Source organism: Desmodus rotundus, chromosome 12 (genome assembly GCF_022682495.2).
Source record: "Desmodus rotundus isolate HL8 chromosome 12, HLdesRot8A.1, whole genome shotgun sequence".
Lineage (NCBI taxonomy): Eukaryota > Metazoa > Chordata > Mammalia > Chiroptera > Phyllostomidae > Desmodus > Desmodus rotundus.
The window spans coordinates 48,880,388-48,908,267 of NC_071398.1; the positions used below are offsets into that span (position 1 = coordinate 48,880,388).

Genomic DNA, 27,880 nt, shown 5'->3' on the forward strand with positions numbered 1-27,880 from the left:
GGTGGAAGATACCCTGGTGGGGTACCCTCGTACCCCACATTTTTATTCCAGTATCACTGTGTTTTTAAGGCATTGTATGGGATCCATATGTGGTCTCCCCACTCACCACAGCCCAGGGTGCCAGGATCTGAGTCAGAGAAGGGAATGACAGTGTCTCACAGCAATGTCTGTTTTCCAGGCTTGGTGTTCGAAAGCATCAGCTCAGGGTCTCCCTACCCACACGGTCCCCTCGACAGAGACACATGCTCTTCCACAACCATCTGCCTAGTTGTGCTTGTACTCACCCCCTGATTCCACACACACCCCTGCACACACACACAGACAGAAACCCAGACACACTCCCCTGACCCCCAAGCCTGCACCCACGTCCAGGAAACAGCAAGTTCACCTTTTCCGTGGTATGAACGTTAGAAAAACAACAGCGAGCTTTGTGGACAGTAGTCTCTGTGGGCTTTCCTGTGTGAGCACACAGAGAACAAACTGCGGTGTCCTTGTAAGGGACACTGCCATTTTTGAAAATGTCACTCGTCATTGACAAGGTATTGGAGTGCACACTGTCAGTGACAGTAAGTTTCCGTGACTGCCTGTGACAATGAAATTACTCAAGTCCCAGAATCCTGTGCACTTTCTTCCAGTTTCACACAACGCACCGCCAAGCAGGGCCTGTCACCCAAGCTGGGATGAGTTTCCAGGTCATGGGGTGCTTGGTCCTAAGCTCAGGGCTCTGGTCAGTCCCCAAACTTGAGACATGTTTTTCCTGGACAGGACGCACTCGGTGGGTTTGTTCAAACACTCTTTTACAACAAAGGAAGGGAAAAGAAAAGATGTTAAGATTACCAACATCTTCCAAAAACAGTTACAGGTCCCAAATACCTTTTCTAGAAAATAGGCTAATAAACCAACAAAAAAGTGAAATGGGGTCAAAGTAAAGTAGTGTCATGACTTAGAATTGCTGGGTGGAGGCCTAAGCAAGACTCTGTCTCTGGGCAGCTGGTAATGACCTTGCGCTTGTCAGCGTGGTCCACTCCCCTTGGACCATTTTAAAGCATTTTCTTTCTACAGACTGTTGGGGCATCTGGTAACCCTACTCTGGGCTGGAACATGCTGGAGGCACCATGGCCTTGATGACCTTTGTTCTAGTCAGGGTCCCACAGACCCCCGAGTGGACCCACCACAGGGGCCCACAGGCAGGGCCGTGCCAGGATCACAGCATCCGGGAGAGCTGTCCTGCTGCTGCTTCATGGGTCCAGCATCACGGAGTGTGGAGGGTCAGCAATTAGAAGTCAGCCTGGTGGGCGTGTGAGCATGGACACAGAGTGCCCCTGGGGACAAGAGCAACTGAGACTGTGACAAAGAGACACTGCCGTGAAAGTAATGTCTACACCGAAATGCTCTAGAAATCTAGGGATGTGTCTGGTAGAGGAATAGCACCTTCTACTTCCAAGAGCTGAGCAGGAGTTTTTATTGTATGTAGCAGTTGGTGGGTTGTTTCTGTAAATGCTGATTCCAGTAGAAAGGAAAGGAATAAAGGGTGAGACGGGAGGTCAACAGAAGCCAACGTTCCCAGGTGCACGGTGTGCTAGGAGCAGATGTTTGGATTTCCTCCAGAAGCCAGTGGTTACCAAACAAAATGCGCAAGCAGCAGGTGGGAGCCTCAGAGTTTGTGGGACACTGTACATGGCAGAGATTTTCCTGAATTTGGGACATGATAAGACATTCCAGGACATTCAGCTTGTTGCTCACACTTCACTAGAGACGGGCATCTCATAACAGGTGCTAAATATGACCATTTCCTGTAGGACTCTTGCATCAGACTGAGACCCACAAGAATGTGGGCTCTCTCTTTCTGGGCCCCATCAGCCTACAACAGCTATCCCACGCTGCAGAGGTGACAACTCCTGTAGTTTCTCTGTGGTATATGTCACTGCTCAGTGACGTGTGTGTGCAGTCACTGAGAACTTGGGTTCAGGCTAGTGTAGCTGGGGAACTAAGGTTGGAAATGTATTTAGTCTGGGTGTTTATCCAAAGAAATGAAACATTAATTTGAAAGGATACATGCATCCCCCTGTTCACTGCAGCATTATTTACAAGAGCTAACATATGGAAGTAACCTAGGTGCTTATCAATAGATGAATAGATAAAGAAGTGGTATGTATATACAGTGGAATATTACTCACACACGAAAAAGAATGAATTCTGGCCCTTTGGGACAACATGAACGGATGTAGACTCATTGTGCTGAGTGAAATAAGTCAGGTAGAGAAAGAAAAACGCCATATTATTTAACCAGAATTTTTTTCTTTTTCCCAGCTTTTTGAGGAATAATGACAAATAGGAGTTGTGTATATTTAAGGTGTACACCTTGGTGTATCGATATATCTGTACACTCTGAAAACAGCACCACAGTGAAATGACTGACATATCCATCACCTCACACAGTTTCCATTTTTTTCTGTTGTGGGGTGAGAACACAGCAGATTTCCAGTCCACAATTCATAACTGTTTAACTACGATCAACACTCTGTGCATAGGTCTCCAGAATGTATTTATCACACAGCAGAAAGTTTACAGGTATTGATCAACATTTTCTTCTTTCCCAATCCCCAGTCTCTGGTAACCACCACCCTCCCCTATTTCACTTGAGTTCACATCTCTAAGAAACGTGCTCTACACATAAGGGAAATCATGCAGGATCGACCTCACTGTGTCCGGCTCACGTCACTCAGCACAATGTCCTCCTGGTGCATCCGTGTGTCTCCAATGGCAGCACTTCCTGCTTCTTATGGCTGAAGAGTATTCCCCAGTGTACCTAGACACCACGTCACCTTTATCCACCGCTCTCTGATGGACACTCAGGTGGTTTCCATGTCTCTGCTGTTGTGAATGAGCCTGCAGTGGACCTGGGAGTGCAGATGTCTCTTCGAGATCCTGATTCCATGTCCTCTGAACAGACACTCGCAGTGGAAGTGCTGGACCCTATGAAAGTTCTAAGAGGTACACACTGCTAGTTACAGGACAGTCATGGGACGTCAAGTCCAGCCTCGGGAACAGAGTTGCCAAAGAACAGAGTTGCATAACCCACGGACATGGACAAGGGTGTGGGAACTGGCTGAGGGACTTGGGGGATGCTGGGTGGAGGGGGGCAAAGGGAAACTTGGGACAACTGTAATAGCATAAATATAATTAAATAAAGAAAGTTCTATTTTCATTTCTCTGAGGAACTGAATGCCAGCTGCAGGGTCTGTGGGTGTGCTGGTTGTTGACACCCACACATCAATTACCCTGAATGCTCCCCATTTCCTCGTCCTCAGCTGCCCCCAGAGGATCCAGCCTGCAGACCCCTCAGCCAGACAGAGGCTGGCCCTTTGGGCAGTGATGGAAAGGCTGTGGGGGCAGAGGCCCCTGTTCTCTCTGCCCCCCAGGAGAAATCACAGGGGGAGGGCATCTCCCTGTGCAGAGCAGGGCCAGCAGGTGGGAGGGCCGATTCGGGTAAAGGGAAGCTGTTCTTCTCACCCTTGTCAAGGTGATATTTCTTGGGTGTTTTGCTCCACAGGGTGCTGGAACCTCAAACCTTCACCCCGGAGTGTGAATGTAGTCTTGCTCTTTGATGGTGGCTGAGCTGTAGCTTCTGTGGGTGAGCAGAGCCTGGACTTCTTATCTCGCCGCCATCTTGCTGACCTTGATCTCTGTCATTTTCATGGTCATTGTCCTGATGACTGGCCATGGTGAGCACGTTTTCCTGAGCTCATCTGTTTGCTGCTATTGCCTTTACAGATTATCTTTTTGGCAGAAATACCGACTCACATCCTTTGACCATTTTTATGAATTGGATTTTTTTTTTTTTGTGGTTGAGTTATAAGTATGCTTTAGATATTCTGGACCAGATCATTATCAGATATAATTTGAAAATATTTTCTTCAGTTTTGTATGTCATTTTTTTTCACTCACTTGACAGTGTTCTTTGATTCACACACATTATTATTTTGATAAAATCTAACTTTTTTTAGTTTATTGTGCTTTTGGTGTCATTTCTACGACAATGTAAGTAAGCCCACACTCATGCAGGTTTACCCACTTGATCCTAAGTTTTATAACATTAGCTGCTATACTGATCCATTTTGAGGTTATTTGGTGTGGGGTGTGCGGTACACATCCAACTTCATTCTTCTGCATTTTTTGTCCATTTGTGGATCCAACACCATCTGTTAACAATGAGTCTTATTGATACTGAGTCTGTTTTTCAAAGTCAGCACCCAGTGAGTTTCCATCCAGGAGTGGAATCAAGTCAAACCTGACCTTAACATCTGGTGTCTCCTCCCTACTGCTGCCCTCCCCTGAGTCCTCCTCAGTGGGCTCCTGGGCGAGATGAGGAATCCTGAGCCTTGTTCAGTCCGCAGCCAAAACCTGTGTGATCCCACATGAGTTCCTGATGGAGTTGAACCCCATTCTGTGAAATAACCCCCACGTCCATCCTGGTGACCTACAAGCATCCAGACGGTTGGAGCAACATGGGGTCAAAAGCTGCTGGGGACGTTTAACATGGCCAGTTGCGTGTCAGGTGGCGATGCCCAGGGTGTCTTCTGAGAGCCAGCGTCTGCCTCGAGCAGGGACTCCTTGTTTGGTTGGACTTAGTACATCTGGTCAGGCAGGTGCTGATCACGTTTTGAGGCAATGGCATTGCCAAGGTGACACTTTTCCGCCAACATGTCCACAGCCGTTTGTAGGAAGTGCATTGCCCAGGTTAGCCCGTGGGTTTTACCACCTACTTCAGGAGAGCTCCCTGAATTGTCTGAAGACATAGACAAGTCACCAAATAGAAGGGTGGCGTTTTCCTATGATGACAACTGGACTTGGAAGTCAGCAAACGAAAGTCACAAAGGACATTTGAACAAACCTTCAACACTGCATATGTTTAACCCCTGAACAGATCTCATGGGATCTGCCGCTACTTTAGTTCATCGGGTTTCTCTTAGGTGTGCCTGCCTGAGTGACAAGTGGCATCTCTTTATGAAGGTTGTGTAATGGAACCGCCCTGCCTGCCTTCTGTTGAGAATCTTCTTTCATGGACTCACCAGCGTGTTTGAAGATTGGCATGGCATTGTTCTTGCTGATTTAATTTGTGCTTTTGCATGGCTACCTCTCACATGCCCCCAAGTGGGGACCCAGCCTGAAACCCAGGCTTGTGCCCCAACCAGGACTCCAACCTGGGACCCCCTGATTCGCAGGTGGGCACCAAATCCACTGAGCCACACCAGCCAGGGATTTCTCATTTCCTTTTAATGTTTCCACTGTACTGATTAATGTTTTGAATGTGAAACCAACCATGCATCTCTAAAAATGCATACCTGCCTGGCCAAGATGGATGGCAAAGTTTATGCCGTGATGCATCTTGGTGAGATTGTGTTCAGGACTCTGCACTGATTCACGAGAGAGAGCTTCCTGTGAGGCTCCCTCTGTGTAGCTCCCTCGTTTGGTTTGGCCATCAAGTTACTTCTGGCCTGATAAACTGTGGTGGCAGATGTGCCTTCCTCCTTTCCTCTGAGGAGAGGCTTGTGTAAGGCTGTTGTGTGTATGTTCCTGTCTCTGTGTATGTCCACATGTGTATTTCTGTGTGTTTCCTACATGCATGAGTGCTGTGAAGCATTTGCCAGAGAAGCTTTTCAGACTCTGAGTTCACGTTGCAGGAACATCTTTAATTACAAGTTGAATGTAGTTAATACACAGGACAGCACAGTTTCACATTCCCCCCACACACGAGTGAAGTCACACGGCCCTTGTGCTGTGTGGTCTGACTTGTCCCATGTAGCGTGACGCTCTCACGATGCATCCGTGGCGCTGCCCTGTCTGTATCTCATCGCTCTGTGGCTGCATGACACTCCCTCGCACAGGTCGCCACACCTGCATCTCAGCACGTGTGGAAGGACACGTAGGTGGTCTCTCGTCTTTACCTTTTTCTTCTCTAAGATGTTCATTCACGGTTGTAAATTTTCCAGTGTGTAGGATGGTCAAGTGAGATTTACATTATCAGTCATGGAAAGCATTCTCTCCCTTCCATTTTTGATCTAAATTGACACACTGATTCTGGAGAAGTCTGTTGCTTTGATTCCAAAGCATAGGGGTATTACTTATCTGTGCTTGAAGAATCAGGGGACTCCCACAGGGTTCCAGCAGCTGCTGGGGGTCCAACTCAGGTCACCAGGCTGGCTGGGCTCATAGTGAGTGTCCTTTTGGCAGCTCCTGTACCTTCTGGGGTCTCTGCAGGTCCCTACTCTGCAGTGTGGGGACTGGGTCCTTCCTGTGCTAGTGGACAGCCAGAGCAGCATATACGCTGGGCTCTTCTGGGGGCTCCTCTGATGGGGAGGAAGGGGGTGCACTTGTCTCCCATCTGTGGGTCATGAGGGTCAGCTGGGCATATGTCACATCCTGAGGTACAGCATATGCAGAGGCCTGGAGCAGGGGGACAGAGAGAGGGATGAAACCTGGTTGGGTTTGGGGAAGCTTGGGGCCTGGGGAGGATGGGTCCCACCTCACTGTCCATCTGTCTGTCCTCTTCTGCTTGTCTGCCCTTCATGTCCACAATTCCTCTGACGGGGGGAAGGAGAGGCGACCATTCCCTGCCTGGGCCTTGATGTTGAGTGGGTCACCTGGGCGCACTTCACTCCCTGGGGGTTGTCATGGGGACTGTTCTGCTGGAGAGAGACAGTGAGACAGAACCAGCGAAACCTTGCTCCCACGGTTGAAACCCTCCAGTCAGGTGTCCACATGGTGTCTGAGTGACGACTTAAACTTCAGATCAGAAGAGGTCACTCTCCCGATGGAATCTGCAGGGAATCCCTGAACCTTGGGTCTCCTGGTGCTTCTACAGATCTGACTATTAACCTAATGAGCTATATTTGCTCATTTTGCTCCAGCCAGAGGGCCCATCAGGCTGAAGCAGCAGGTCCTGCCTCAGGACCATTGCACCTGCTGTTTTCTCTGTTCTCCCCCCTCACCACACACCCCACCCCCTGCTCTTGCTTCATCCTCCTTCACAGCACTTGGCTCTCCAGGACTCCATCTGCCTGTTTGCAGGTGTCTCCCTCACTCACAGGTGAGCTTGAGGGGTGTGGGTACAGGATGATCAGGGTGGCACTGTGGCACCAACATGGAGCTGGTAACCAGTGAGCTCCCATCACAGCTGCTACGTGAGTGAGTGAGGAGAACCTGGGACCTGAGGGTATTCATTCACTCATGCTTCCTCCTGAGACCTGGGCTGCATAAGGTCAGACACAGGATGAGGGGCCAGCACAGGGGACCATGCAGGAGGGGTCATGAGGTCATAGGAAAGCAGGAGGAGTGAGTCACAGCAGGACGACCTGGTGCCCAGAGGAGAGGCCAGTGTGGATGCTGCTGAGAACCAGAGTAGGTGAGGACAGGGAAGTGGCCATTGGAGTGAACTGGGCAATAGGAAGGTCCTTGGTGTCCTGGACAGGAGCAGGGGTCTCACCTGAGGGTCCAGCTCCACACTCTCCCCAACCCGTGGGTCCTTCACAGAAGTGTCTGCAGGGGCAGAATGGGGTGTGTCTCCTGGCAGGTTCCCTGAGATCTCAGGGCTGCAGACCCACCTGCCCCCAATGGGCCACTAACCCAGGGGTGAGGTGAGGGTCCAGGTCAGGCTGTGTGGTTTTCAGTCCCTCTCACCCCTGATCACCACACCCTCCCAGGCTCTCCCCTCCCCTATCGCCCCTGAAATCTCTGTGCCCCCCTCTGGAGGGCAGCTGTCCCTTCCTCTCACAGAGGGGCTCTTCCTGGGCGTCCACAGCGGGACTGGAGGACAGACTACAGCCTCTCTCTGGGCTGGTCAAGAGGGACAGTTTCAGCCTTGGGAGGGTAGAGGCCCCTCCCCGTGTGATTCCAGAGGAAAGAAGGAAACTTTAATACTTGCTTGTGGGTATGTTTCATGTTACAGAAGATTGAAAATGATCAAAAACTAACTTATACTTATTGGTAAACCTGTGCTGACATTGAGTGTCTTCTTTCTAGATTTTCTGATGTGAGGTTCTGGAGAAACCTCTCTCAGCGGACCTGCTCCACCTATTTGTTTCTGTGGCAGGTGCTCTGAGCCCCTCTCTCCTGTGGCCCTCGTCACCCTGTTCCCTACTCACCTGATGTCCTGCCTTTGCTCAGATGCAGGTGTCAGTGGTGGGGGAACAGGAGGAGGAGGAAGAAGAGCAGCAAGAGGAGGGTCACTGTGACCTGGATCAGGATGTTCAGTGACCGTGGGACACCTTGGGCTGGAGTGACGTCATGAATAAGCCAAAAGTGCCATTTAATGAGCACCTACTGTGTGTGCGGCACAGGCTGGGGTCTGTCCTTCATCTGCTCTAACCTCACAGCCCTCATGCACCAGGGATGGCTGACCCTCCACCCAGTCCACTGCGGCTCAGAGAGGTCAGCCATGTGCCCCAGGTCACCCAGCCAGGCCAGGGCAGGGCTGGGACTGGACCCCGGGGTGTGGGTTCCCTGTGCTGTCCTCCTGCTTCCCCCAGGTGGACACCAGCTCCGAGCTCTGGGTTGCTCACCTGCAGGGGCCTGTCCTGTCTCACCTGGAGCTGAGGGTCCTTCTTATGACCTGCCCCCAGCACAGCAGGGACATGAGATGGAAGTTTGATGTGTGGTGAACCTGATACACCCTTGGAAGCCCTGCCTTCCTGAGCTCTGTGAGACTCCTTATGTCACCTAATGTCACTGTAGGCCTGTGAGCAGGAGGGCACCAGGGATGGACAGACATGAACCCAACACTCAGAGAAAAGAAAGGACCACCTGGCCCCACAGCAGAAGCAGCAGAGCCAGGACCTGATCCAGGTCTGACTCCAGCCCTTGTTCCCTGCTCTCAGTGAGCACCTGAGCTGAGGAATAGACCTGGATGCCCCAAACCCTTGTTACTCCTGCCCCTCCATGTCCAGTGTCACTGTCACTGCTACAGAGGGGACTGTCTCCATAACATCATGTCCTGGGGGACTTCCCTTCAAGGCCCACCTCCTCCGAGGAGGTCAGAACCAGAACTGAAAGGAAATCTAAGCCCTGGGTCACGGTCCTGTCCTTTTACACGTGGAGACACTGAGGCACAGGGAAGGGAAGGGCGTGTCCAAGTTGGAGCCTCCAGAGGTGCCTGAGCTTGCACAGGACTCAACCCCTGTCCCCATGGACACACCCACCACCTCCCCACACAGACTCTCACTTACTGGTTTGCAGGCCTGACTCCACTTGGAAATGGGGCGATGGGCCAAACCTCAGAGCCCCTGCCACGCTGTTGTTCCCCCTTGGATCTGTCCTCCACGTCTAGCCCACCTGGGACTCAGCCTGTCTGTCTCTAAGACCTGAGGGCATTGAATTCCCTGAGAGACTCATAATGCCCTTAGGTAGGCTGTGCTCCCCTGAACAAAGGGCCCCACTACCTCGCTGGCTGTGGAGAGAGGCCCAGTGGGAGGTGGACTGGGACCTCAGAGGGTTCTGGGAAGGAGGACACCAGTGGGTTAGAGTCTGGTGCTGACCCTGGAGCCCCAGATCTCTCAGAGGCTTCCCATGCAGCTGTGCTGTGGCCCACTCAAACCCCTGCTGCTGAGACCCGGGCATCTTCTGTATTCAGGTGAGGGACAGAGATGGACAGGTGTAGGAGGGTCTCCGAGGGGCAGCTCTCTTCTGGGTGACCACCCCTAGAGCCCTCTTCCTCCCCTTGCAGCCCACAGTTCTTCTGAGGAAGAGAACCTGAACTGACAGCTCAGAAAGACAGGGTCAGAGGCTTCACCTGAGACCAGGAGCTCCAGGGGGTCACTGGGCTGTGACAGCAGGTAGGGGCTCCCATGGTTTGTGCTGTAGCACCTATAGGTCCCCCCATGGGCTGAGGTCACAGGTCCCACGGAGAACTCTGCCTGGTGCTGCTGAGCTTGGGACTATGATCTGAGATGCTGCGGGGGATCGGCTGCCCCCTCCTTGGTCAGAAGGAAAGTGTCCCTCGGGCTCTGTGACTGACACAGCAGGGTCATGTTCTCTCCTGGGGCCACTGTGGGGCCTGGCTGCATGGTGAGGGAGGGTCTGTCAGGGAGCCATCCTAGAGAGAAGGGGGGTGGGTGAGGGGCTGCCACCACCTAGTTCTTACCTGAGAGTCACCAGGCCCCTTTCTGGGGACCCTCCTCTCTGTCCATCTCTGTTTTCTCTGAGTCTCCCCCTCCCCTCCCATCCCCTGTCTTTGTCTCCCTCCCTGGGGAGCCCTCACCCCTTGTCCTGCCCATCACCACCTGAGACCCCCAGCAGGATCTGAGCAGACTCTGGGTCCCTGACTGAACCTGCTGGCTTCTCACCTGCAACCAGGTGAGTCCAGGGGGTCACTGGGGACTGACCACTCGGAAGACAGTCTGTGTCCATCATAGCACCTGTACCAGCCCCCATGGGAGCCGCTCACAGTGTCCAGGGGGAAGTCAGCCTGAGAGAGCCCAGCCTGGAGCTTCGGGACAGAGCTCTGGGAGAGGTCCTGTCCCCACTCCTTGGACAGAGTGAATCTGTCATAGCTGAGGTCAGAGTGACACTGGAGGGTCAGGTTCTGTCCAGAGACCACAATGGGGCCCTCTGGGGTCAGGAGGGAGGGCTTCCCTGAGCTACCTGCAGGGACCAGACACGAGTGACAGGGGATGCTCCTCCCATGAACCCTGCTCCTGGCCTGGCCCCCAGGTTCCCCCGTATCTCTGTGTCTCTGGCCCAGGAGCCCCTGTGCTCGCTTACCCCACCTCTCACATGGGGATCCACTCCCTACAAAGACCCCAGTGACCTGTCTGGTGCCTCAAAACATGGAAGAGGCAAAATAGAAAATATTTTTGGCCATTATTTTTTGTCTCAGCCAGCTTGTTAGGTAGTAAGGGGTGGAGTCTTGGGTTTTCACCAGGGCGGCGCAACCCACATCTCTACTCTGTATGTGGGGGAGGGGTCCACGAGAGAACAGTGCCACTTGCTCTGCTTTCTGCTGATTTTCAGCCACTTCCCCTGCTACCCACAATCAAATTGGGCCTTTCTGTTGCTGATTTCTGGGTTGGTGGGTTTGTGTTCAGTCTAGGACCCTGTGGGTCTCTCCAAAGAACTCTCCTGTGAGGCTGGGAGTTTCTCCAGCTGCCGTCTCATCCCCCACAGGTGTTTTCAGTCAGAGGCTTTGAGGTTTTATTTCCTGGTTCTTGAACCTGGGTTGCATGGTCTGTCTCACTCCCCAGTTGTTCCTCCTCGTTCATCTGCTTGCAAATGTGGGACCCCCCAGTCCATCAACTGCCAGGTCACCTGGTCCTCCAGCCCCCGCCTTGTGGTGAGTCCTGTCCACCTGGGTGCCCATCTCTGTCACTGGTGTGGATGAATGTTTCTTCTTTAACTCCTTATTTATCGGACTTGCATACAGTATGATTTTCTGTCAATTGTGGTTGTTTTTTGTTTTTAAATTTGTTGTTGTCCTTCTTTTGGTTGTGTGAGGAGGCACAGTGTGTCTACCTACACCTCCATCTTGGCTGGAAGGCATGGGTTCATTTTGGGAATTTTGATTCTGTTTCATTTTTCTGTATGTCTTGGGTTTTCTTGTTTTTTTTGTTTTTTGTTTTTTGTGGGGTTTTTTGCAGTTACCATGCTGTTTTAATTATTATATCTCTGTAGCATATTTGGATATCAGGCAGTGAGGTTCCTTCAGCTCTGCTCTTCTTTTTCAAGATTGCTTTGGCTATTGGTGGTCTTTCGTGGTTTTGTATGAATTTTATTATTGCCTTTTCTATTTCTGTGAAAAGTGCATTTGAAATTTCGATAGGGATTGCATTGAATCTGTAGATTGGGCAGTATACACATTTTAGTGAATTCTTCCTAAGCGTAAATGTAGGATATATTTCCATTTATTTGTGTCTTTTCCATTTCTTTTACCAGAGTCTTAGACTTTTCAATGTCCAGACCTTTCACCTCCTTGGTCATGGTCTCTTGTGTTTGGTGCTGTTGTAAATGGGGTTACTTTCTTTATTTTTTTCCCTGATCTTTCATATTTTGTCTGTAGAAATGCCACTGAGTCCTGACTGGTCACTTTGTAAGCTGCAACATTACTGAATTGTTTTCTAGTTTTAAGAATTTTTTTTTTTGAGTCTTTAGGGTTTTTATATATCAGATTGTATCATCTGTAGACAGTTTTATTTCTCTCTTTCCAGTTTGGACCCCTTTGTCTCTTTTCCTTGTCTGACAGCTCTGCCTAAGGCGGTCAGTAAGTGTTTCACAGGAGTGGGGAGAGTGGGCTTCCTTGTCTTGTTGCTGATCTCAGAAGAGAAACTCTCAGCTTTTCAGTGTTGAGTCTGATGTTAACCATGGGCTTCCACACAGGACCCTCATTTTGCTGAGCTGTGTTCGTTCCATCCCCAATTTGTAGACAGTGTTTATTATGAAATGTTTATTTTGAATGAATGGTGTATTTTCTCTAACGCCTTCTCTGCATCTATGCAAACAACCATATATTTTATATCATTTACTTTATTTCTGTGGTGAAAACTTGTATTGATTTTCACATTTAAAATATTTATGACAATCACGAGGACCCTGTGTTAAATCCCACTTGATCATGGTGTATAAAAGTCTTAATGAGCTCTTGAATTCGTCATGCTAATATTCATTGAGAAGTTTTGCATCTATTTTTGACAAGAATATTGCCCTCTTGTTTATTTTTCTTGGTCTATTCTTTGGTTGATGCCCTCTGTCCCATTGTTCATTTCATTCACGTCATTTTTCCACCGCAGAATTTGTGGGTTTTATTTTATGATTTCCGTGTCTTTGTTGAATTTGCTGTTTGGTCCATGTAATGTTTTCTTGACTTTATTGAACTGTCTTTCTGTTTTTGTCTTGTGGTTCACGGAGTGTGTTTTGTATTACCTGTTGGGTGAATTTTAGTTCTCCATGACTTTGGTTCAGTATTGGGATGTTACTATGATCTTCGGTGATGGCAGAGATTGTGATTCTTTCTGACCTTTGGAGTGTTGTGTTCCCATTTTGTATTTGCCATCGCAGTCACCTCCTGCAACCTTGACCAGCTGCCCTCAGGTGAGAGATGCTTTCTGTTGGTCCTGGTTGTGTTCTGTGGTTGTGGGACCCTGTATGGATGAACGAGCTTGGTGCGTCTGGTCCCTCATGTGGTAGGATTCTCAGATTGTGTGTCTGGTCCTCATCTTTCCGTGTGTCTGGCCAGGTGGTAAACTCTGTCTTTTTTTTTCCTTTAATGTTCATTTTAAAAATAGGCCATGACTTTTACAGACACGAGCCCCTGCCCCACATGCCGTCTCCAAGGTCCAGCTGACCCCAATGCAGTCTCAGGCCTCCTCCTTGCACTTTTGAGGGGTCAGAGGCATCTTAGCGTCCTCAGGAGTCTCCAGAATGGAGCCTTGAGGACAAGCAAGTTGCTGCTGCTCTGGCAGGGAGAGGACCCGGAGGGCTGCACCGGGCCCTGCAGGCCACCAGGGTCTGGGCTGAATGTTGGACTGTGCGTGGGCCTCTGGCCAGGCTGCGGGGCGAGGTGTTGAAAGCCCTGGGCTCTGAGCAGTTACTGCTGAAGCAGGGAGGAGGCGCGCGAGCTTGGACAGGTGGTCAGTGCTGGTGAAGCCCCTGGAGCAGACAGGGCCTGGGAAGCATTCTGTCCCTTGTGCATTTGGTGGCTACCAGCTGGTGCCCGTGCGCGAAAGTCCTGTGGCAGCCAGGCATGTGGCAGGCGCAGTGATGTGAGGTGCTCGGACTAGAAGGAGCTTTGGTGCAGCCTGGGAGGGGAGTGCAGTGGCTCTTGGAGGCAGCAGTGCAAGCATGGGACCCGGACCAGGTGCGGGAGGACTGGGACCAGAGGGATGGGGACAGAAGGGTGGCTCAGCGCTTCCCCAGGACTCCGGGGCTAGCCACGTAGGTCAGCCAGGATCCTGGTGGCCAGAAGTAGTAGCGCAGCAGTGGCTTCTGGCTCTGGTGAGACACCCTGCGCACACCCGGGGCCCACGGTGGGGAACGTGCTCTGGGCCTGGTTGGCCGCAGTGCAAGTTACGTCCAGGGGCCCAGCCCTGAGCAGGTTGGGGCAAAGTAATGCACGCAGGTCACCGACCCCATCGGTCGGACACTGTGCGTGGCTGGGACTCAGTGAGGTGATGGACTCGGAGAAAGACAAGGGGATGGGCAAGACGGTGGTGGGCGGCTCTCCCGCCCTCAAGAAGGAAGAAGTGGAAGGGACTAGAATAGAAAGTGTATGAATGACCCATCCACGCAGACAACAGGGAGAGAATTGACTGTTGGTGTGGGGTTGGGGAGGGAGGGGTGTTGAAGTAGGTGGAGGAAGGCAAAGGGGGGAAATTGGGAGAACTGTAACACAATAATAATTTTAAAAGATTAAAAAAATAAAAAATGGAATAATGCAAAAAAATAAAAAGGAAGTAAGAGAGGAACATACACACCAGGAATTAGGCATGTACCAAAAATCAGGGCTTATGAAAAAAACAGTGTATTCTGGGAGCTGGTTTACAAACACACCACCTGGGCCTCATTTCACACACCTGTGGCATTTCTGGAGCAAACACACCAAGTTCTTCATCTGCTACACAGAGCAGTCCTTGACGGGACCAGGCACTGGTTTTCACGATGGTTCTGGATTCATTTCTCCCAAACTAGTCTTTTAAAATGAAATTTATTGGGGGGCTATTAGTTCGTACAATGACATAGGTGTCCGCCCTGGCTGGTGTGGGTTGAGCACCGGCCTCTGAACCAAAGGGTCCCCTGCTCCATTCTTGGTCAGGACACACGGCTGGGTCAGGCCAGGTCCTAACAGATGGCAACAAATCTGTGTTTCTGTGGCACATTGATGTTTCTCTCCTCTCTCCCTTCTACTCTCTAAAAAAAATAATAAATGAAACCTCAAAAATCTTACAGAAGTTTCAAGCACACAATTCTAGGACACATTGTATAAGGCGTTGCGTTCTTCCGATATGAAATCTCTCGTCACTGTATGTTTCACTCTCTACCCTCCTCTGTGTCACTCCGACCCCCTCCCTCTGGGGACCACCACTCCATTGTCCGTGTCCATCTGTCCACACTACTCCTGGTATTTGTCCCTTCAACCAGTCGTTTAAAACAGATTGGTTGTCTAATTCGAAGACATGCACAATTAGTGAATGTGGTAAATGAAAGCGAGAAAAACGTCTTACAGGAACATGGACCAGAGATTGAGGGTGAGCCCAGAAGTGGAGAGGGGCCAGTCAAGGAAAATCAACAGGGAGACACCACAGTTTACCTGTGGAGGAGCCTCTGCAGCACCAGCCCCAACCTCTCCCTGCACATGACCCACACCCACACCCTCCTCATTCTAAGCAGACACTCTCCCACAGGTGCCCACATTTTCTCCCAGAGCTTCTCAGGATCATCAGACTCTTCTCCAGGCTCTACCTCGCTGACTGGTGGGTTTGTTGTCTCCTGTGTTCACCCACTGGCTGCATGGTGGGGTCTTCTCCGACTGTGCCAAGCTTCAAACAGCAGCACCCCAAGGACCACGAGGATCAAGCCAGACACACCCAATCTGACAAGGTTCTCCACTGTGTAGTCTTGGGGTTGATAAGCTAGGAATTGTGGGTAAAGAGGTCACAGAAGTCAGGACAGATCAGATCACCCCAGTCCCCTGCGTGTCCACCAGGGCACCTGCATCTCATGGACTGGTTTTGATGCCCTGAGCACAGCCCATAACTGAGAATTTCCCCTACTCTGTACTCTTGGAATCTGAGTTGTTTTCCCATCATCCCAGAGGATCAGCTGCTCCAGAGGAAAATAAAACTGATAGGATATGAGAGAAGAGATGTAGGCTGCCTTAGGTCATCTCTTCTCTAATCTTCAATGGGCCTCTCAAACGAATGGTACCCAACCCAAATCCCCGAGGTGAGCATCTCTGGGATCTGGTCTTGCATTGCTTTGGAAAGTCCAGATGCACACGGGGGACCTCAATTGGTCCTGAAGGGGGGACATGAAGGAGTGACGGCTGGATGTATGTTTTCACTGCTGCACGTCAGCCAGCTGCTTGTGTCCCTGACTCAGGAACATAATTTCCACATCAGGTTCTTCTTTGTATCAGTCTTTGTTTTTTAAGAAATAAATAATTGACTATGTGTAAGACAGGCATTTTTTTTGGTATGGAGAATTACCAAAATTAACTTAATCTCTAAGTGTTCATTCAGTTTGTAATGTAATAGGAAGCAAAAAGATAAATGAAAAAGTAAAATCTTTAGATGCACACCTGCATGAAAGTACAGATCTCTATAGATCACAGACAGGCTCTGATGCTGTGACACAGGAAACACAGGGAACTCTGGGAGGGGGAAGGGGGCACAGACAGGAGTTCTGATGGGAGGTCTTTTAGAGGATGACCTGTCCCAGCTGACCACCTGGTGTCATGGAAACGGAGCAAAAATCCTGCCATCCTCCCACATCCACATACTGACAGTGGCCCCCCATGGAGACAAGATGGGCTCATAGTGAGCTCCTGTTTTTTCTCCCACAGGGATTCACTGGCATCAAAGTTATAAAGTGACTGAGCGTTTTCAGATCCTGGATTGTATTCTGCTTTGATAGCTGGGAGAACCGAGTCCCAGATGCAGGTAGGATTTTGTCACTAGGATTCACTTCAAGGTGCTGAGCCAACTCCACTTGGTTTAGACTGTCAGTGGATGCCCATCACGCTGACTCATGAGACGCCCCCTTGACTCTGTCTCCTATGTGGGATTTGTTCCACAGGTACCAGGACAACTCAGGGGATTAGAATCAGCAGCACAGACAGAGGCAGGAGTGACTACTGCTCTTTCTCCCCACCTGAGCTGGGCATCTTCCCCTTCATGTGTTTCCTCCCCACTGATCACATGGGACCCAGTGACCTCCCTGCTACTGGAGACAAGAGGCCCCTTCCATATGTCTCCACCTTTATCCCAGGACTGTAGGAAACAAGGCCTTCTGGAACTATTTGATGTGTTGAGTATAAAGTGAGAAATAGCAAAGCCTGGTGGTGTCTGGGTCTCTACCAGGCTAAGACGACTCTGCTACCCAACAGACATGAAGTTTGTCTGTGTGGAGGAGGGTCTGCAGACGCCAGGTGCTGCATGACACAGGAACCAGGGGAGGCTATGGGTGTGCCTGCCCCCTCATGCCTCCTACAGTCCAATAGATTCCCCCAAATGTTGGCCCTTCACACTCTTCATTCTCCTCCCTGCACACACCAGCACTGGATGGACCCTCAGGTGGGGTGAGGCATGGAGAGGGTGGGGGACCCCCATTTCTCCATCTCATTATGGGAAGGGATTCTCCCTATTGATGACCTCAGTGTTTCCTTACCCTCCCATCTCAGCCCAGAGCTGCCCTGGGACAGAGTCTGCTCCCTCAGTGGACATGGGGTGGGAGTCCCTTACCTGAGACCAGAAGTTCCAGGGGGTCACTGGGCTGTGACAGCAGGAAGGGGGAGGATCTGTGTGAGCTGTAGCACCTGTAGGTCCCATTGTGGCCTGAGGTTGCAGGGCTGATGGTGAAGTTGGCCTGAGAGGGGGCAGCTGTGTCCTGCAGATGAAGCTGCTGGGGAGGATCCCGGGACCCCTCCCTGTGCAGGTGGAAGGTATCAGTCCTGACCTCAGATCCACACTGCAGGGTCACAGTTGATCCCCAGGGCACCGAGGGCCCTGGCTGGGCTGAGAGGAAGGGTTTCCTGTACAGTCCTGAGGAGAAGGGGGCTGTGATGGGTGGACAGTAACCCTCTCCTATGCCCTTGGCACAGAGTTGAGAGACCATGACTCAGGGGACACACACACCCACCACCCAGTAGGGCTGCAGGGAGAATTCCCACATGTCCCTCCCTAAGTCTCCTCTCTGTGGTTCTGTCCCCAGTAAACCCTTGTCACTGATCCCCACAACCCCCAGGGCTATACGAGGCACAAGGTTTAGATCAATTATTTGGGGCACTGGAAAGAATTGAAGCCAAGTATGGGCCACCTCACCTGTGATCTTGAGGTGCAGAGGGTCACTGGGCTGTGACCACACATTGGGGGTGGAGTTGGAGGAACCATAGCATCTGTAGGTCCCCCCATGAGAGGAGATCACAGGGCCCACAGGGAAGACAGCCTGCCACCTCCTCTCAAAGGATCTCCATTCTGATTTCCTGTGTTGGGGCAGCTCAGCCCCTCCCTCCTTCAGCAGGTGGAAAGTGTCCCATGTGGACTGTGAGCTGCACAAGAGGGACACGTTTCCTCCTGAGGCCACCATGGGGCCTGGGTGGGCTGAGAGGGAGGGTGTGCTGTGCTCTCCTGAGGGAGAAGAAAGAGATAAGTTACAGGGAACTGTCACCCCAATTTATCCACGAGTGGGCTGTGAAGGGCAAGGCCCCCCTAAAGCCACACTCTGTTCCCTTCATCCTCTGAGGAGGAGCCCGCAGTGGGGAGGAGACCCAGGTTCCCCCCTTACCTGTCACCACCAGGAGCAGGGGCTCACTCAGCTGGGACAGCGAGCCCCCAGTGCTGTATGCACACTGGTACAGCCCTGCGTAGTGTGAGCTCATGGACTCGATGAGGAACCCGGTCTTGTTGCTGGAGGCCTGTGGGACCTTCGTATCCAAGAGCGGAGAACCCCTGTCTTTATACAGAGTGTAGCCATCTGCCTGCAGAGACCCCTCACACCAGATAGTCACAGGGCTCCCCTTGCTGATGATGGGGCCTGGGTCAGCCCAGATGGAGGGTTTGGGGGGATCTTCTGGAAAGGAATCAGACCTGCAGGGTCAGGGGGTATCCTTGTCCCCTCAGATTTCCCAGCTGTCACTCCACATCCCAGCCAGATGGGTCACTGTCAGCCCAGACCCACTGCGTGTCCCCCAGCTGCCCAATGGTGTCATTGTACTGATGCAGGAGGTCTGGGGGAGGACTCACCTGCCTTGACGTGGTCCCATGGTCCCCAACACAGCCCTGGAAGAGAGTCTCTGTGAGATTATCCTTCACCCACACACAGAAGCTCCAGGCCAGGTCTGGAACCCTGAGCACTGGAGTCAGAGTTGGGGCTGAGCCAATATCTCTCTCCTTAAAATTTATGCCTCACTGAGCCTCCTGGGTCCTGTACTTGCGAGGAAAGGAGACCCATCCTTCTCTTTTCCCCAAACTCACCGAGACAGAGAAGAGCAATGAAGGCAGGGGTCATGACACGTCTCCCAGGGTCCCCAGTAGTACAGGTGACGTACAGTGTCCACAGGGCCCAGCAGGACAGAGGACCTACAGGGTGTGACAAGGTCCCGGTTCTGTATGAGAAGTTAGTTTCCTCCTGAGCCAAACCACCCTCCTTGAGGGGTGGTTGAGGAGACAGCAGGTTCTGGGACCTTTGAGACCAGATGTCAGTCTCAGCAGACCCCACACATGCTGCCTCTACCTCATGGGACACCCAAGTCCAGAGGGTGACACCTGCCCCAGAACATGAGGGTAGAGGACTCTGGGCAGGACTCAGGAGCAACCCAGTTCCTGTTCCACTTCTGACTCTGCCTTTTTTAGAATGTATGTAACGTTGGGCAATTCACTTCCTTTTCCTGAGACATTATAAATGCAAAGTTTCTTCTCTCCTTTCTCCATCGCCACATCCGACTGATGTTTACTGAGCAGGTGCCCAGTCCAGGTGTGAAGTTCATTGGGGAAGGTGACGGATCCCTCCCCTGGGCACACGCAGTGCTGGTTAGTGACATCAGACCATACAAATATTTAGGCAATGGATGATGTGGGTGTCATCTTGGTAAGTTTCAGAGAAGGAGAAAAGTGGAGCACAGAGACTCCATATAGGTGGATGTCATGGAGTGTGGGGACCTGCAGGTGAGGGAGGGACCAGGACACACTAGGGGTCAGCACAGGGGGGTGAGAGGACCCTCGACCAGGAAGAGGGTGATTGTTCTAAGAGCCGTGAGTCCCCAGGCTGTGCTGTGCCCTGGTCACACGGAGCCCCTGCTCCCTGCAGGGACTCCTGAGTTTGACCTTCAGGGGAATGGAACACTTTTCATGAAGGGATGTGTGAGCAGGTTGCTGGTGTGAGAAGATACGGCTCTGTGAGAAGAGACTGTAGGAGTGAGGAATGGATGATAAACTGTGGTAAAACTCCAGCCCTAATCTAACACCGAGGTAATGAGCTGATCAGTACTCTGTGGTTTATGAGAATTTCTCATGAAACCCAAACAGAAATCTCATAACACAAATACATTTGAAGTTGAGTGAAAAGAGGCTGGAACATTTCCTTGTCATTATCATGGTCTAGGAGTTGTGCAGAGAGCGTGCTCTGAGCAAACTGGCTCAGGGGGCGCCCATGACAAGCACAGTGTGGCCATGGCCCAGGTGTGTGAGTCTGGGGAGGGGAGGTGGGCTCTGGGAAGGGTCTGGTTTGTAGGGAGGAGCTGGCTCTGCTTGGGATGCAGAGTTTAGCTCAGCCTGATCTCCAACAACATGGACCATTGGGTGGGACTGCTTGGGTGTGCTGGAGAAAGGTGCATACCTGTGGAAAGGCTTTGTGCAGGGAGGGTCCATGACAGGTAAGTTCAGGTGCATCAGAGTAAAACCTCAGCTGGGAGTGCGGGTCCACAGGAGGCCACAGAGGAGGCTAATGTGGTCACACCCATGAGACATCCTGGGTCTTCACCTGAGTGTAACTGTGGAGGGGACCTGGGTCACAGAAAGAGGGGCTCAGGGTCAGGGCTGTGGGTGTGTTTATCATGTTGGGGCGGGGGAAGAGAGGGAAGAGCTGAGGGCACGTCTGTCCTCTGCCTGGGTGGCCTGGGCAGCCTATGGGGCTGTCTCCAGACTGACCACCCACAGAGGGGCTGGAGGCGTGGAGAGAGGATTACAACACGGTCACCTGACCCACTGCAAGAACCACCCACTCTCCTGGCTGGGAGTATGGTTTGGTCTCTCCCTCTCACTTCCTCTCTCTGACTTCCTCATGTCTGTGAGTAGGAGACCTTCTCTCCATCCCTCCCACCCAGGCCCCTGAGCTTGTCTGCCTCCTCACTGCCCTGCTCTGTGAGGGGTAATCCTGCATCTGACACTGGTCACTCCATCTCCATAAGATGAGCAAGAGCACCACTTGCACGCTATTCACAGGTTGTAATTTGAGACAGGCGGAACATTATTGACCATTGGTTCTGAGCCAGTCACTTCCCCTCTCCCTTTTCCCTCTGTGCAGACAAGGGTGGAAGCTCAGCTCTCACGGATGTTGTGAGGACCTGCAGAGCCTGAGACCTGAACAGCTTCCCTCTGTGTCCTTTCGGATTAAGACACTGGCAGGAGAGACTTGCGGGAGGAAGGGCTACTTGGAAGCCGCATACCAATCCCCCAAGCCCTCAGGGGGCATCAGAAGCTACAGGCCATCCTTGGTTGAATGGCAGATGAGCCCAGACTGAGAGGAGACAGGAAGGACGATGCTAGTCCTGGATCCTGTACTCACCACACTCAGGAGTGAGGGTGGGAATCCCCCCAGGGGCTGAGTCTGAGCACTGGGCGCTGAGGGCACCTTCGGACCTGGTGGGAGTCCCGCCGCCTCCCAAGAAACTGCCTGTGGATGTGAGGCCACTTCTAAGGTAAAAAGGAACCACAGGGGACCATGGTGATTTAGTTACATTTCTTTTTAATGAGATAATTCCCTGTAACATAGAAGTCAGCATTTTAAAATATAGAATTAGTTGGAATGTAGTAAATAACAAAATGTTGAACCACAATTTTATCTGGTTTTAATAACAAATTTGTATAACCCCACCCTCAAATACCCACAAAGCCTTCTGTCTGTCATATTTCCCTCTTCCTCAGCCCCTGACAAGTCAACCTGACTTCTGTCTCTGTGGGTTTCCTCCTCCTGGACACTCCATACAAACGCAGTCACAGACAATGTGACCTTTTCTGTATGGCTTCTGTCACTGAGCTGCAGAATGTTGACGTTCACCCACCAGGTAGCAGGTGTCAGTACTTTGTTTCTATGGTTTAAAAAGCTCCCGGGTTATGAAGACACCAGATTTTGTTTATGTGAGTGAGATCCAGCATGAAGGGGTGTGTAGATGTGAACTCAAACCAGCCACATGGGGCGGCCCCTCGTGTCACAGGGGTGAGAACAGAAGGACCCTCAAGGGGAGCCCATGAGGATGAGGAGGGACAGCCCCACAGTGGGATGGAGGAGGCCTCTTCACAGGAACACAGCCCACATTTCCTGTCCCCAAACCAAGTCTGCCACCTCTGCTCCCCTGGACATTCTCAGCAGACTGTTTCCCACCTGTGGTCAGACTGTCCATCCATCAGCACCTCCTGGGTCATCAGATGGGCTCCACGGCTCCCCCTCTCTGAATGGTGCCCTGTCCCCTCTGTGTCCACATCCTGGCTGCAGCCTGGGCCATTCTCTCGCTGTCTCGAGCCTGAAACAGCAGCACCCCGAGCACCATCAGGACCAAGACAGCCACGCCCATGCAGATGAGATTCTCCACTGTGTAGTCTGGGGGTTGGGAGGCTGCAAAATGTGGAGACAGAGGTCAGCATGGTCAGGCAGCCACAAATCTGCAGGACTCTGGTGTCTCCCCCAGGCTCCCTCCTCCCCTGGACGTCAGCATCCCTGGGACGTCTGAATCCCGCTCTGGCTCTGAGTCACCATGACAGGAGTGAGCTGTGCCCAACAGCTGAGGATCAGGGGAAAAAATGGTGTGAATTTAGGAGCAATTTAGAGCTCTTTGTTGTGTGTTCAGTCTGAGACTCAAGACCCAGAAGCTTATTGCCTTGGAGCTGAGACATCCCACGTTTTCCACATGTGGGGACCCCGGTCCGTGGAGGAGGGGTGGTATCAGGGGCTCCTGAGTGGCAGTTGCACCAAGGGGTGAAAGCCTGGGGCTGTGTCTCCTTAACCCAATCCCACCCGGACCCCTGCTCAGGGGTTGCTGTTTAATCATCACCTGCAAGTTTTCATCTATTCTTTCTTTTGAAATTCATTTTATATCATAACCAAACCTGCCATGGTAGATACAGTTACCAGATGATAAATATGGGCATGTGGATGAATATTTGTAGATATATTACAGATGCATAAATTTAATATCAATATTCGACTAAATACCAGGCGGGACAAAAGTAAGTTCACAGTTGTGACATGAACACAGAATTCATTTTTTATAATCATTTATTAATTGTTGTATTATCTTTTGTACAAACAACTTTAAACCTACTTTTGCCCCACCCTGTCTATGTACATTTTATGGAATGTATTATAAAATGTCATATAAAATGAATCTGTATATATAGTTACACATATATCCACTCTTACATAAATACTAAGTTATATATCATCATCTATACCTGCATATATTTGTGCTGTCCAATATATATTATTTGTGTGTGTATGGGAATAGAAGAAGAGAAACAGAGAAGAGACTTGAAATGAACAGGTGATAAGAAGGCAGGTCCCCAGAAGGGTCTAGTCTGGTCTTCAATAGGGAAGGAAGTCTCCCCTGTGGGATGTAGGGAGATGGCACAGGAGAAGGGGGACTGGGACTTGGGGCCTTGGAACATGAGGTCAGAGGCCAGGGCAGGTGCCCGGAGGTGGCAGGCCCCATCTTGTCTCTCTCCTTTTGCACAAACTCTGGAAATTCTGGCAAGATTTCATGGATGGATGGCTAATCACGTCATTTTTACTCCAAAACACAACCTCCACGCACTGCTTATCAGCACTGCTAACCCAGGAAGCCCGCAGTTGTGGTTTTCATACTTTGAGGAACAGAGAAATTGCCCCAAGTTGTCATATTTTCTGAGCACCAAAACTAGGAAATTATGGGAATCTGCTTCCCCATTTTGATGTAGAAAACAAGATGTAAAAAAATTACTGATTTATCCTTATTCCAAAATCCATGCCAAAATTCCAATTATCAGTTTACACAATTCAGAAAATGCACATGGACAATAAATGCAATTCATTCACAATAATATCCAAACAGTTGAAGGCAGGAATGCTTTGGAACGTGTCTTATGTGGTTATAAATTGAGAGAAAAGATAATTTTTAGGAGATATGTATCTGTCAGTAAAAAAAAAAAAAATCAACATTCCTAATAAAACCCTAAGGAAATTTTAAAAACATACTGAAACATAAAGGTCGATACTGCATTCGATATAAAACGTAGATATCGTAATGAGTTTGCCCTGAAATAATTTGGGTTATGAATAAACTGTTTTTCAGAGATAAAGCTGTGGAGTATTTTACTCAGTATTTTTATCGTGTGGAATTCGGAGTGAGAAAAACAGGCATACACTCTGGAAAAAGTGAATTTACCTTTCACTCGTCGATATTACAATTTTCTCAGTGTATCAGTGAGATCAATGAAAAACAATCCAAAGGGAGAGAATTTTAGGAAGCTTCACTGGTTCTGGAATAAATATGCCCAAAGCAATAGCTTTCCTATGAGTACTTACTACTGTGTAGACTATGTACAGGAAGCAACCAGCTACTCACACATCACATCACGAGACGTGCAGTTCTGGAAGTCGGCTCTAAGTTTACTCCGTTTTACACGTATCTGTCCAAGTGCTTCTGAAGTTCACTAAAGCCTCATTTAAAATGTGTGTAACAAGAACACTTAATAGTAACAAGAGGTAATTCCCTGCAACAAATGTGTCAATTTAGTCTTTCCTATGAAAATAGGAATAGCATTATGTACATTTGAAAGCTGACTCCATATAATGTAAACTAACTGTTACTCTGTATACTGAGGCACCGCCTGAAAATTCTCAGAAAGGAGCAGGAACAGACAAGGGCCCCCAGAACCACGGAGCAGACAGGAGAACCCTCAGCGTGGGCAGGAGCCTCCAGTTCTTCCTGGGCCGGGCACAGCCCCTCCTCACTCTCGGGTGAGCACTGAGTGCTGGAGGCTCAGGTGAGCCCAGGGGCCTGCAGAGCTGGGCCCCCAGGGCAGAGGGTGCTCTCTCTGAGAGAAGGCCCAGTGTGGGTGGTGACCCCAGGGGCTCAGACTCTGAGATGAAGGTGCAGGAGGTGAGTGGGGGAGGGGATTTGCCCTCTCTGCTCAGTCTAATCACCTTTCTCTTCACTTCACACAAATCTCACTCCTCCCTGCTGCTCTTTTCTCTCTTGTGAGATTCAGAACACGGGGCTTAGGGGTGGGAGGGAGGCCCTGTCTCTTTCCACCTCTCAGGGGCTGGATACCCCTTTGAGGAGCCTCCTGCACTCCTCATTTATTTCTGTCCCTGAATTTCCTGCGGACAGGGCCCTGAGCTGGGTGAGTACAGAGAACACAGGGTCAGAGGCTACTCACCTGAGACCAGGAGCTCCAGGGGGGCACTGGGCTGTGACAGCAGGTAGGGGGAGGTGCTGTGTGCGCTGTAGCACCTGTAGGTCCCCCTGTGGGCTGAGGTCACAGGACCCATGGAGAACTCTGCCTGGTGCTGCTGAGCTAGGGACTGTGATCTGAGACACAGGGGGGGCTCGGCTGCCCCCTGCTTGGACAGAAGGAAAGTGTCCCTTGGGCTCTGTGACTGACACAGCAGGGCCACGTTCTCTCCTGAGGCAACAATGGGTCCTGGCTGCAAGGTGAGGTAGGGTCTGTCAGGGAGCCATCCTAGAGAGAGGGGAGCAGGTGAGGGGCTGCTGCCCACCTTGTTCTGACCTGAGAGTCACTGGGCCCCTTTCTGAGGTCCCTCCTCTCTGTCTGTTTTCTCTTACAGGTCCCACCCCCTGTCTGTGTCTCTCTCCTTCCCTGGGGACCCCACACCCTTGTCCTGGTCATCACCACCTGGCATCCCCAGTAGGGCCTGAGCAGACTCTGGGTCCCTGACTGAATCTACAGGTTCTTTGATTTCCACCAGGGTGTCCAGGGGGTCACTGGGGGCTGACCACTCGGAGGAGCACCTGCATCTACTATAGCACCTGTACCGGCCCCCATGGGTACTGTTCACAGTGTCCAAGGGAAAGTAGGCATGAGAGAGCCCAGCCTGGGGCTGCAGGACAGAATGCTCTGGGGAAGGTCCTGTCCCCTCTCCTTGGACAGAGCGAATCTAACATAGCCGAGGTCAGAGCCATACTGGCGGGTCAGGTTCTGTCCAGAGGCCACAATGGGGTCCTGTGGGGTCAGGAGGGAGGGCTTCCCTGAGCCACCTGCAGGGACCAGACAGGAGTGTTAGAGGCTGCTCCTCCCGTGAGCCCTGCTCCTGGCCTGGCCTCCAGGTCCCCCCATCTCTCTCTCTGTGTCTCTGGCCCAGGAGCCCCTGTGCTCCCCTCACCCCACCTCTCACACGGGGCTCCCCTCCCTGCAAAGACCCCAGTGACCTGTCTGGTGCCTAAATTGTGGATGGGTCCAGGATAAGACTTCTTCACCTGAGACCAGGAGCTCCAGGGGGTCACTGGGCTGTGACCACATCTGAGGGTTGTTCCTGTAATAACCATAACATCTGAATGTCCCGCTGTGTCTGGGGATCACGGGGCCCACAGGGAACAGGGCCTGGGACTGCCCACTTGGGTCTCGCTGTGAGTCCAGCGTCCAGGAGAGCCTGTCTTTTCCTTCCTCAGTCAGAATGAACCGGCCAAATCCCTCGTCTGAGTGACATCTGAGAGTCACACTCCCTCCTGGGATCACGACGGGGCTGGGCAAGGCTGAGAGGCTGGGTTTGCTGTAGGATCCTAGGAGAGAAGGAGGCAGCATGTTAAATGGGGCTCACACCTCCCTCACGTCCCCCAGGGCTGGGCTGTGAGGGGGAGTTACCCTGAGAGCATCCCCCTTCCTAAGGGCAGAGCCTGAGGCTGGGACCCCTGAGTGTCCCCTCACCTGTCACCACCAGCTCCAGGGGGTCACTGCGCTCTGACCAGCCAGTGGGGCTGAGATAGTAACACTGGTATCTCCCTGCAGTGCGCTCTGTCACGTATGTGATGGAGAACTTGGCCTTGTTCCCGGATTCCAGTATCTTCTGTCTGTCCCAGCGTGTTGAGCTCCCCTCTTTATCCAGACGGTATTCCTTAGCCTCCAGGATCCCCTGACACCAGATGGTCACTGAGCTTCCCCAGGGGATCACAGAGCCTGGCTCAGCCCAGAGGGTCGGTTTTCGGAGGGTCCCTGAAAGGAATGAGGGGCTGAGTCAGAACATTTCCTACCCTCAGTGCCCAGCTCTCAGCCCCAACATCTCAGATGCCCTTCATCTGTCATCCCAGAATGGCCGTTCTTCATTCCCAACTTCCCAGGGGATGGCCTCATGTCCCCAATGGGGAATGACACCTGGGAGCCCTGGGGACAGACTCACCTGCCTGCACTGGGGTCCTCAGGCCCACGCTCAGCCCTGCAAGAGAGGCCCTGTGAGAGATTTGCCCTGAATCCTGAGCAGATCCCTCCTCCCCAAGAGCCTCCTGAGTCCTAGGGTCCTCTCAGACTATGGATTCCCTCCCCCATCACATCTCACCGAGGCAGAGCAGGGCCGAGAGGCTGGGGGACATGGCGTCTCCTCTCTGAGCCCAGCTGTGCAGAAGGAAGAGACCACAGAGTCCTCAGGGTAGAGACTCACAGGGTGTGGCCACTGGGAGGCTGGCCGTCCCTGTCTTGGGTTGTCACGTCAGCAGCCCCTCAGGAAGGGGGACAGTGTCTCCCCAGGGGTCCAGCTCTCATTCCCATGATGGAGGAAGAAGTAGACCATCAGCCTCCTGAGACGCCCCTTGCAGGTGAGGTGACCCAGGGCACCGCCTTCCAGGGTCTCTGCCACGAGGTCCCCTTCCCCCTCAGCCCGATATCAGCCCCTCCCTGTGAGCCTTCTCCATGGATGGTGGTCACCCAGGCCCTGGAGACGCTTCAGGACGACGGGGTCCCTGTGCCTGCAGAGCCCA

The 27,880-nt window shown here is 51.6% G+C and overlaps 2 protein-coding genes across 2 annotated transcripts in view; both read right to left on the reverse strand.

Moving 5' to 3' along the window:
• The window catches only part of LOC128779632 (leukocyte immunoglobulin-like receptor subfamily A member 6), a 35,608-nt gene extending 16,104 nt beyond the window's left edge, over positions 1-19,504 (reverse strand). Inside the window, 8 exon segments of the mRNA XM_053915019.2 lie at positions 9,788-10,090; positions 10,348-10,729; positions 15,481-15,614; positions 17,445-17,759; positions 18,024-18,329; positions 18,487-18,771; positions 18,945-18,980; positions 19,176-19,504. Of these exon segments, the coding sequence (XP_053770994.2) occupies positions 9,788-10,090; positions 10,348-10,729; positions 15,481-15,614; positions 17,445-17,759; positions 18,024-18,329; positions 18,487-18,771; positions 18,945-18,980; positions 19,176-19,209 (1,795 nt within the window). The 5' untranslated portion in view covers positions 19,210-19,504.
• A 2,148-nt stretch (positions 19,505-21,652) lies between these two features.
• Positions 21,653-27,792, reverse strand: LOC123480718 (leukocyte immunoglobulin-like receptor subfamily A member 6). The gene is given in 8 exon segments (XM_053915079.1): positions 21,653-22,530; positions 25,332-25,634; positions 25,809-26,028; positions 26,031-26,170; positions 26,390-26,692; positions 26,838-27,122; positions 27,307-27,342; positions 27,463-27,792. Coding segments are annotated over 8 exon segments (1,512 nt in total). The 5' UTR covers positions 27,497-27,792; the 3' UTR covers positions 21,653-22,339.
• Between the last annotated feature and the right edge of the window lie 88 nt (positions 27,793-27,880).